The 12165-nt window shown below is 27.4% G+C and overlaps 1 protein-coding gene across 5 annotated transcripts in view; it reads left to right on the forward strand.

The window, feature by feature from the left end:
- Nucleotides 1–12165, forward strand: part of LOC135923965 (protein unc-13 homolog A-like) — a 76059-nt gene that overhangs the window by 18263 nt on the left and 45631 nt on the right. For all 5 annotated transcript variants that reach the window (XR_010571307.1, XM_065459001.1, XM_065459000.1 and 2 more), the window contains exons 4-12: nt 97–214; nt 316–439; nt 1108–1178; nt 4228–4276; nt 4758–4886; nt 5747–6121; nt 6244–6480; nt 7278–7536; nt 8892–9518. Coding sequence is in view for 4 of the 5 variants with exons in the window: in XM_065459001.1 (XP_065315073.1) it covers nt 97–214; nt 316–439; nt 1108–1178; nt 4228–4276; nt 4758–4886; nt 5747–6121; nt 6244–6480; nt 7278–7536; nt 8892–9518 (1989 nt within the window). In the remaining variant the exon portion in view is untranslated. The remainder of the gene's footprint in view (nt 1–96; nt 215–315; nt 440–1107; nt 1179–4227; nt 4277–4757; nt 4887–5746; nt 6122–6243; nt 6481–7277; nt 7537–8891; nt 9519–12165) is intronic.

The following is a 12165-nucleotide window of genomic DNA, read 5'->3' on the forward strand; positions in this document are numbered from 1 at the left end:
ATTTCTGTCATGACTGCCGCCATCCTTTTTTTAAGAAAAAGTTCTGACAACGAGAAAAAATTATATTGATTATAATTTACAAAAAAAACATTATAGCGAAACAACTCGCACCGACATTGGATTAATTATAGAATTATGGAACAAAGGTATGCTATGGGACAAATTACTCGGGACTCAATGGGTGTCCTTGGCTTTATTACCCCATACCAATCAAGTACCTCTTTTTTAATAGAATTTTTTTTAAGTTAAAATAAACAACTATTTTAAGTTACTTACTTTTTTTTGTTTGAAATTCGCGTATTTTTTTTCTCGCAGAACGGAGAAGGTAAATGGTTATCCATGGATAGTGAAATAGAAATGCGAGACGGTATACTTGTTGGTACCTGCACACCTACTGGACACAAAGTGCTCATAGATGCTCATTTTGAACTGCCATATGGTTTATATTTTATAATTGAAACTCATTTTGAGGTTTTATTAAAATCATTCTTAATTTATGAGGAAATGTTGAGTTAAGAGAAATAGTTTGAAATTTGCACATAATAAAGAATATCGAAAAGGATAATATAAATTTATATAATATCGTTTATTAAAATATTTTTCCTTCTTATTAATTAGCATGTCATTTTATATGAAGATTTTTTAAAAATACGAATGTGACATTAACCATTTTTATATTTATTATTAATATATTTTATACTATAATTTTAATTCCGAAGATTCATTCTAAGAAGGAAAAAATTTTTTTGCTGCTATTTTTCCAATAACGAAAAGGGGGAAACATTTCATAAAATCAAGCGCTTATTTTTATATACATAAAATGTAAAAAAAAATAAATTGCGTTTAAAAGAAAATTAGGAAATTTAACAAATATATTTTATAAGAGAGAAAAATTTTTTTTAGCGGAAAAGACATTCTGATTTTTAGCTTTTGCGTTTATATAAAAAATAGGTCTAAAGCGGGGGTTTTTTCTCTTCTCGAAATAATATATTTTTTCTAAAAATTTTTAAGTGGCATAAAATTTTTAATCTTTTTTTTAAGAAATAAATAACATTATTTACAATAAAAAATAATTTTTGAATTCGTTCATGAACGTTTCATCGGCAGATCTTCAGGACGCGGAAGCCTTGGAACTTCAACAGAAGTTGGAAGTTCTGAACAGCATTATGGATCAAGAAGTAATGAAAATTATAATAATATTTTTTTTAAATAAAATAATTTTTAATTAAAAGTTTAACTATTATAAGCATTTCCGGTCACTCTTAAAAATTTGGCTCCATGTCAATTCAGCCAAACTATTCGCCTTTGCAAAACTTTTATCGCAAATAGATTTTATGGCAAAATTTTTAACACGAATTAAATAACGCCATAATTTCTAATAGTGACTATTTTATTTTAAAAACATTTATTTTTAAGACAATATAAGTTAAATAATATTTTAAAAAAATAGAAATGCTTTTAATTTTTTTAGCCTTAATAAATTTAAATAATGATTATTGGGCTTAGAATTGGTTTAGAAAATTTATTATTGGAATTTAATTTCCTATGCAACTATGTCCTATATTTTTTCGAAGTCATATTTTATAAGAATCGCGGCTTTAAGAATATATTTATCATTGGGGTTAGTTAACCTTGACTGGTGAAGATGATATCTGGGTTGTGGCAAAATTTATTGCCTGATTAGTACTTGATTAAAAATATTTTATCTTATGATTTTACGATATTTATGGATATTTTTTTTTATCTTTTCTGTTTATTAAAAAGTAAAATAATAATTTTCATAAATTTTGAGAATCTGAATCTAATGTCAAGACGCAACTAAGCATTAAATTTGCCAATTTTGCAAGCATTAATTCTGAAGCTTAAGTCATTATGCTTAATTGTAATTAGACCTATTGCCGGCGATATTTTTGATCACGCCGATAATGCATTGTGAAAATCACGGTGTCGCGCCGCCCTAACTTTGGCGCACGGCTAACGCATAAATTCTTTTTAAAAATAATTTATATATTTTATACATTTTTATTCTAATAATTGGTCAACATCCCTGTTGTAATTTTATAATGTCATTAGAGAAAATCGATAAGTACAATAGATCCAAATCGGATGTAATAGATCCTGATAGCACTAATCACCACAATACAAGTTCTCAAATTGGTGATTCCAAGGATTATATTAATAATGCCTCTCAAATGAGAACATTAAAATTAAATGTCCCAACCAGGTGGCATGGAATTTTAATTAAGCTCGAAAGCATATCTGGAACAAATAAAAAATCTAATTACTAATGTTTTGAAAATAATTTAAAACCATCATCTCAAATTTTCAAACTATGAATCGGATCTCATAGAACAACTATTAGTTTTTTTAAAAAATAAAACAGTTGAATATCTATCTTCACCAAAAAAGGGTAGAGCTCAGCATTACTTTTCAGAAGTGAAATAGATGCATTTAATAGTAAGTGATTATGATCTCGGAAATTATTTCACTTAAAGAAAATATGTTAGAAAAAACTTGCCTTACGGATTACCTGTTTGCTATATGTAGGTAATAAGTATTTAATTTACTTTATTTTAAAAATTTTTTTATTTTTTTCTTCCTAAGATTTTATAAATTAAACATTGTGACAAAATATCTAATAGAGCATAATTGCACACCTTCGGAATTTATTAAACACCTTAAACCTATAGAGCATGATATTAAATTAGTAAATTTAGAAATTGAAAACCAAGAGGAGATATCAAATACATACTCTTTGATAAGGTTAGAAAATAAAAATTCTACAACTAGTAAATTAATAATTCCATTTTAAGTGACTAAGAACAGGAATGCCATATTTATCTTAAAAAACGCTATTCTCTGGATATGTTTTCTTAATTTTTGGAGAGAAAAGAAGATCGAATCTTACAATCTTACCACGCCAGCTAAAAAATTTTTGTTCTGGCAACTAGCACACCTAGACAAAGGGCTTTCTCTACCCTGTCTTGATGGTGAATTTAAGAATTCATTCATGTACTATAAAATTACAAAATTGAGGTTAAATTCATAATTGGTTTTCTTTTATATAAAGTCTAAAAATATAACTATATTTCTGTTGTGTATATTTTATTTTTAATTTAAAATTCGATTATCAATTTAAAAATAAAAATATTTATGGGGCATCGATTTACGCCGCCTAAGTTTACGCTGACTAATTAGATTTTTAAAACTCGCACCTGCCGCTGATAATTTTGTTTGGTTGACAGTATAAATAAAAAGTTACTACCAAAATAAGAAAATTTTCATAATTGGCATCATGATAGAACGAAAAATATAGTAGGGGAAATGTGCCATATGTGTGAAGACTGGCCATCACCCTTTAACTTTTTATCTATTGGATCAATTTCTCTCATAATTGGTCAAAATGTGTATATTTATGATATGTACCTTACCTAAGTTCATTTATTGAATAGAGCAATTCAATAAAAAAATATTTCAAATAAACTGTTTTTAGTACCTCTTTCTGGAAAAATCACGTTACACATTTTTTTGTTTTGTGAAATAATTATTAATTTAGATTACTGATATTTAATATAAATATTATCCTTAGGATATAAATATTATCCTTAGGCATTTAGGATTATTCACACTAAAAATTAGACTTTAAAAGATTTATTTAATAGACATATAAAGGCGCTTAATAATAATAGAGAGGTGAGTATTGATTGGCCATGCATTGATTGGCCATAATTCGCACATATGAAAAGCTCTTGCAAAACAACATTTGGTGAAATAAAATGATGTACAAGCTTAAAGATGTTTAGGATGTACAAGCTTAAGAATGTTTAGTATAATGATAATTAAGATATTAATTTATAATATAATCATTAAATAGATGTGGTAATAAATTGAGATTTTAATACTAATTAAATTAATGTATAATTAATTTTTTATATAACTAAAAAATGTAGAAATATTAATGTAGGTCTTTTACAAGTACTTAATATTTTATTATTTCATATTTATAATAAAATTCTTAAATAATATATTATGGCCAGTTAACACATAGTATATGATTATGTATTGACTGGCCAATGTTTCGAGAAATTTTTTTCCTCATCTTTGCTCTAAAATTCCTTCGCGATAAAAGTTTCGCGATAAATGTTTTACTCAATTGACCTGATACGAAATATTTTGCCTATAAATACCCTTAATTCCTATTCAATAAATTTTTTTGTTTGAATTTAGCTAACAACTTTGCAAAATCAAAGGCGGAGGCATCCAAATCTAGTCCATCGTAAATTAATCTAAGAAAAAATAATTAAGAATAAAATTAGTTGCATGGAATGGCTGCCTATCTTGTCTCTTTTATGTTTTTCTTGGACATATCTTTTTGCTAATTATCACAGTTATGTTTAATATCCAATACGCATGCCTAATATCTTTTGGTGGATAAGTGGATAATTATCTCATCAAATCTTTTTTTGACCCTTTAAATGCGTAGCTTTATTATTAAGGGAAAAGCGAGAGTTAGGGATTATTTCTGTTTATCTTATTATTTCTTTATAAACTACTGGTAGAAAAAGCTATTAACAAGCGATAAATTTTTTTAATATAAAAAACTTTACTTTTGCTGCATGTTGAATAGCCTGAATATTAATTATTGATTCCTTTTTTAGCTGGTAAATTACAAGGAATTACGTGACAATAAATTTAAAATTCACTTGTACATAAATTGTTTTATAATTTAATAACTCAAATTTTTTTTTATAACACAGTCACCGGGTTTTCAGAAGATAGCGATTACATAAGCGACGCTAATTTTCCCGCCCTGCATCATCACAACGCCTCCGCCCATCAATTCAATCAACCCTCTACATTGACCAACGGAGTTAGTGATACTTCGAGTAATAATTACATTTTTCTTCCAAATTAATATAAAATGTAAAATCTCCACATTTTTTAGAGCATATTTTTTTTTTACAAACATATTATTTTTTAAAATAAATTTAACATTTCTTCCAAATTTTATAACCTACCCAATAAGTAGAAAAATGATTATTTTTCAAAAACTACAGAATACACCTATAACATTTTTTAAAAAAAATTATTGAGAAGAATAAAAATCATCTATTACAACTTTTCTTTTTTTTCAAACATTGAAATATAACATATAATTTATGTAAAATTTTAAATCGTAATTCATTTTTACCTTACCCCTCTCTTCTAATGGAAAACATTAACAATTAATAATTATATATCTAAAAATCTATATCAAATATACTCTATTCTTACAAGCTGAATATCCATTGCCTGTCCAATAAACTATAATTTGCTAATTTTAGGATACTTTCTTATTCACCTAACCTTAGCTAACCCTAAAACGGCTTAAAAAGTATACTTAAGAATTTGCCTTAATTTCAAGTTATGACTAGTCAATTTTTTTAGCGTAAAAACTTGACTAACGCCGTATTAGTAGGAATTAGATGATTTAACAAATTACATCTTTGTTTTTTTATAATTATTTTATTTTTTTAAAAAACAATATATAATCGGAACATGGCTTGGGAGAAAATAGTCTGAACTTTCCGAGAAATTCAATTCATTTAAAAAAATAATTATTTATTTAAACTAGGAAAGGTACTTGTGTCCTGGTTTTTTTAAAAGTTTACCTGGTCTAGTCCGAATTTTAAAAAATTGATTTTAAAGGCCTGGCTTTTAAACCAGAACCTGATAGTCTCAAAATTATACTTTGTTTTACCTACAGGATTCAATCACACTAACGGTGATATCCCTGCCACTGATTCTAGCATTGCTTTTCAGAGCATCAATTGTGTAGCTGATTATGCTTCTTCAAATAATTTCGACACCTCTTATACCAATCTTACTACTCAAAACGCCTTTTCAAGTCTGGCTTACGTTAATAGTCTCAATGACACATCGACGTTGACCTCGTATTCCAATCACATAGCCTGCCTGCCTAAATCTTATTCGCTCACTTCCCATAGGGATTCTAATAATTACTCTAGCCATTCTGTCACATCCACATTGAATAATTCTATAACATACACTCCATCATTAAGTCGGAGGTTACTGCCATCTATACCCACTTCTCCTCACGTTGAATTATTCACAAAATCAAGTAATAAACATTAAATAAATATTATTAATTTTTTTGACGATATTTTTCTATTGACAAAAATTTTTTTTTGGCATTTTCCCTATAACACGCCATTTTATGATATATCGATTAAACCTACTCAGAATTCTCCATATCTCCTCGAGACACGTCCGAAGCCCTCTCAGTTAATTTGATTTCCAACCAGACGCGCCATAGAAAAGGTTCTCCCAGGATATTGCCAAAAATAGTGGTTCCGACGTCATACCAACCTGTTTACTCAAACGCTACCACCACTACTACCATAATACAATCTTCCATTGATTTATCGCATTTATCCCACCGCACACACTCCTCAAAAATCGCTCAATTTACGCATTCCGGTAATGAAATGTAGCGAAGAGAATATATATATACGGGAATGAGAAAACAAACAGATAAATGAAAATCAAAGGATTGGAGCTAGAAAATTTATTTTTCATTCATTCCAGTTGTTTTAAGATTAAAAAAAATATATTCTCGTTGTTATAGTTGCTTTTAAGATTTAAAGATGTTCCGTACCAATGTTAATTAATTCTAAGTGTTCCTGGAATCTGAAATTTTTTCCAAGAATCTGGATTCGCTTTTCAATTTCGAAACATTCCGAGTTCTCGCTTGAAGTGAATGAATGGCGGAAGATATTTTTATGTTAATTTTTTTTATTTTAATTTTAAAAATGATAACGTATAGAGAAATCAAGTTGGTAGTTTTTATATATATATTCAGGTAGGGTAGTATTTATAAAATACAGTTCTCATAAAAAAAGGAAACAATTTCAATTAAAAGAGAAAATGTCTGACAAAAATGCGAAAATGTCAATTATATTAGTATTATTAATTTTGTGAGTATTTCGAGTTAAAAATAAAAGCCTTATAAGTAATAAGTAACTCTTATCCAAATTTATAAGGTTACATATTTAGTGCGGGCAGGGTCACAGTGGGTTGAACCGCGAATCAATTCCATTTTAAGTGGTGGATCTTAGAGTCATAGTTTATGTCCTGAAGCAATTTAAAACAAAGTAAGCGCTTGGAATATAGGAATTAATTATTTATTTCGCAAATTTGAATTGTGATTTTTTCTAATCAATCAAATAATATTTTTTTTTACAATTTAAAAACATATTATAATATATAAATCGCAGGTGACTTAAAACGAAACGTCGTTGAAAACATCGTTCTCTCCCCCAAAAGAACCAGGTCCATGACGCCCGATTACAGCATAGAGACCCCCAAAGATTATAATGATTATAATGACGTCGATTCTTGTCCTGCCATTTTATATTACAACAGCAGGAGGGAAGCTGCCGACGTTTCTCTTCTAAGCACCCACCTTTCCCATTCATTGTCCTACACAGAACCTATCCTTCATGATAGACACCACGCGACACCTCATTATAAAACGTAATTTTAAAACCCCTATTTATTTCTTTAAACAGAATTGGGCATATTTTATATTTTTAGAGAATAATTTATTATATTTATATTTGTTGTTGCAAATTGCTCATTTGAAAATAACAATTTGATAACCAATTACAAGTAATAATATTCAAAAATTTTAGGAAAAAGTTCAACATGAAATTACAATGCATTATCTATATTAAACTATATAATTTAATTAGTTAACCTTTGTTTGATATAGGAAAACCATATCAAATCAATCCGCTCTTTTTCATCCTTTAAATAAGTAAGAACTTCAAGTTCATTTTATTTATGGGATTATGAGCATAAGTATTATTTTAAGGAGGAAAACATTATCACATTGATTGGCTCACAGCACACAATATAAGGATACTTTTATATTTGACTTTATTTATTATCAAGAACTCGTTTGGGGATCTTCCAATCACCTAATATATAGTTTTAGATGCTAGTCATTGCTTTAATTTTATTCTAGGACTAAACCCATCTAAGTTTAAAAAAGAAGCAAAATAATAGCTAAAATGGAAAAATTTGCTTAGATTGAATTCTAAAGATCAGTAGACCTAGCTTACGAATTATGACAAGTTTCTTCTATAACAACCTTGTAATTTCTAAAGTTATTGCTAAAGGAAATTAAATATTTCAATTCATAATATTCAATTTCAGCATAAAATATCGTTGATAATTTCGATTTTCTTTTCATGTAGTATGCGATGGTATCTTCAAAACCAACTTCATATTCAAAACGTCATATGTCAATTTCAACATTTAAAAAAATAATGGAGGAAATAAATAAATAAAAAGGATTATTTATTGCTTTCTTCTTCTTGTAATTACAATTATATTCTCAGCTACTGCCTAATCCATGCTTAAGCCTTATTTTATTTAAATATGTTTAACTAGTAAAATAATATTATTGGATCTATATTTTATTAAATAGATGTTGTATCAGAGTATTAATATGATATGTCTTCATTATACTAGTAATATAAGAAGTTATAAAGAGCTTTCATTTGTTTCTGAAAGTGGAACTAGTATTCTCCTTGAATAGTATAACTCTAGTCTGTCAGGCATGGCTTTCTGAATGTGAATTCATAACTTTAAAGTTCAAGGTTCGATTTCGAACTTTTGATAATAATTACATCGTCCTTCGATTTAAACCAGACATCAAATAATTTTTATAAGTATCGCGTTAACTTGAATTATATGGAAGATTTTTGGGAATAAGATAGTATAAAATATATCTTCCTAATCATGGCCACGCTTCTATTTTATTTTTCAAAATTTATTTCAAATAATGTTCATTTTTTTAAAAAAATTACAACTCACCTCTCAAGTCATGTTTTTGCCGTTTCGGAACCCCGCATAATAGTGGTTACCCACGCATCTCAACTTCCTTCCTACGACAAAGGGACTGACAGTAAAACAACATTTTCAGAGCCGCGCGATACTAAGACGAAAACAACTCCTTCTACCTCCTTCGACAAAGAGAAAGAGAAGCAAAAAAGATACCTTACCTCCACTTCGATATTACTGAGGCATCAGCAACCCTCAGTTGTGGTGGAACAAGAGGAGCCTTCCGAATCGGATATGTCTAAAAGCTCCTCTAAAAGCTCTACTAAAGAAGGAAGTTCTAAGCGTTCCAGAGAAATTTCTAAGAAGCATTTCGAAGAACTGAACGGAGATGAGAAAACTGTGGTAAAGCGATCTGAGTATAAAAGCTTATCCGGCCAGATCCAAGATAATCAAGATGGAATAGAGGGGTCAGAGAAAGAAGGATCAGAGCTGTCTCAAGGTCAGGTAAACGGAGAGAGTAACGACGATGGGAAAGAAGAACAAAATAAACACAAACAAGTGACTGAGGTCTCCCAGAACGATGCTCGTAAGGTTTCTAGTGCTAATAATGTAGGTGGGACTGGGTTCATTCACCACCTTTTCTCCAAAACTAAGTCTGAGGATAACGCGTAAGTATCATATTTTATTTATTATTCCCGATTACCTAATTTAAGGGAAAAATACTGATTATTATTTACGGGATAGATGGTTCTTATGAGTTTAATATAAGATAGACCATCTTTTTAAAGATTATATTAGAACCAAAATTTCACTCTACAATACCATTTCCCAGAGTTGGACAGGTCCTCCTGAAAAAGAATCTAGATACAGATATAGTTTTTTTGTGAAAAAATGAATCTTAGATACAGATACTAGTATCTTTTTCAAAATATCAAAAAGATACAAGATAAAAGATACTTTTATCTTTTGCCTAATTAGAGTATCTTAAATACAAGATACTTTTAAATTATCATTACCAATTAAATTAGAATAGTTTATAAAATACAGTTTTATTATTTATTTTTGATGAACATAACACTCGCATATAATATGAATGAATATTTACAATAATTAATAAAATATTTAATGATTAGTTAATTATAATAGTCAGACATTTTAATATTATTAATAATAGCCCATTCTTAGCATAGATAGGGAAGGGAGACTAGTATTTTTAATGGAAGTTGAAATACTAATTTGCAAAAGAGTATTTAAAATAGATTCATTATTTTATAAAATAATTAAATTTTTCAAATAATTTATCATTAGTCATTTTTGCACTTTCGGCGTACATTGTACCAAAACTAAATAACCTTTCAATTGGAGCTGATATAAATATTGCATTATTATATTTATAAATTATTTCCTTAATGGAAGGGTAATTATATTTCGACTTCCTTTAATATAATTTAAACATCCAGTTGTTATTTGTATTATTGAACTCAGCATTTGTTTCACCAAAAGAAAAATAATCAATTTTCTTTATTAGATATTAAATCTATTGGTGTTATAGTTTGAGCTTGTTTATATACCTGGTACAGGGCTTCTTTTATTAATATATTTTGATAGTATTTTTTTTATCATCTGTCTCAATCCATAAGTTCTTAAAATATGGATTTGATATTGATGTCAAAAAAGTCTCATTATATATATCACAGGAAAATTCTTTCTTTCTTTCTCATCTTGGGCAGCTTTAATAAAGGTAGACAATATTGTAAAATTGAATAAGATAACTCATGCTCTTTTAACCACACATAAATAGTATACTTTAATATGTTTAACAAAATATGTGTTTAAACCTTTATCATTTTTTGTATATAAAGGGTTTACATCTAGCCTGTTCATTGTCTTTTTTAACTTTTATTTTTAAAAAATTTCCATATAAAATTTTAAGATTGGGATTTGATTCACGGGAACTTAATTCCATAATTTAAATTTCACTACCATGAGTATTAATCATCCTACAAATTAAAAAATATTACATAAAATTGGTAATGATATTCTATCGATTAACATTTATATATATAATATAATCTTAACTTATTTCGTTTTGGTGTTATTTTTTACCTATCTACCTTAATATGAGTTGTAAATTTTCCAGCTAATTTTGATTGTCATCATATTTAAAATATGGCGGAAAAAAATAAGGGAACTAATATTCTCGAGGAAAATAAAATATAAACTGTGATATGTAAAATTTTAAATAAGAATATTAAAAAGAATCTGTATCTGTATCTTTTAAGGAAATGAAAATGAAAAAGATACAAGATTCTTTTCAGAATAAAGGATCTTAGATACAGATACTAGTATCTTATTAAAAAATTTCAAAAAGATACTGAGTACAAGATACAAAAGGATTTTGTATGGATTTTGTATCTTGTATCTTAGATACAAGTATTCGCGGTACTGCCCAACTCTGCCATTTCCCATATGGGAGGTGATGTGTTGAGAGGGGGGTGAGGGTCTTTTAGAGAGCCTGACAGTTTGTTAAATTTATTGGGGAAAAACTAGTGATTTACTGAGATAGAGTTCCAATATAACATCTAATGACGAATAATTATTTATATTAAATTTAAATATATTTCAAGTTACTGAGATAGAGTTCCAATATAACATCTAATGACGAATAATTATTTATATTAAATTTAAATATATTTCAAATATGGCGAGACGCATAATTGTAAAATTTAGGGTGGGAGTGGACAGTTCTAAACAATATATTAACCATTAATTTTATTTTCTATTTAATTAAACAAATTCGAGGTTTGACTAAATTGCAATGCTTAGGTAAAAATGTTTTTATATACCTATTAATTTATATAACATTCATTTTCTTATGATATAAACAAATTATAAAAATTAAATTACTACATATATTTAATAATAAAGTAAAACAAATTAAAAATTTTATTTTATTTAATCTTTAATATATGATTAAATCTTATTATTTAATTATGTATAAAAAAATAAATTAAAATATATAATTCAATAATACTCTATTCGCAAGTTGGCGTTTATTGTTTTCAAATACCTTATTTCAAATTAATTGTTTGCTAGGATGAATGGTAAGACTTATTTTAAGTTATATTAGTTAATAAAATTGAATTTAATTTTTAGGAATAAAAAAAATTATTATAATAAATTCTTTATACAAATTGATAAAATATATCATTCGTTAGAGTCATATTTATATAAATAGTTCGGAAGCAATAAAAACATTCATTTATATTACCTTTTATTACGGGTAATGATATGTAACATAGTGATCTGCATCGG

This window comes from Gordionus sp. m RMFG-2023, chromosome 2 (assembly GCF_954871325.1).
Source record: "Gordionus sp. m RMFG-2023 chromosome 2, tfGorSpeb1-WG-v2, whole genome shotgun sequence".
NCBI classification, from domain to species: Eukaryota; Metazoa; Nematomorpha; class Gordioida; order Chordodea; family Parachordodidae; genus Gordionus; species Gordionus sp. m RMFG-2023.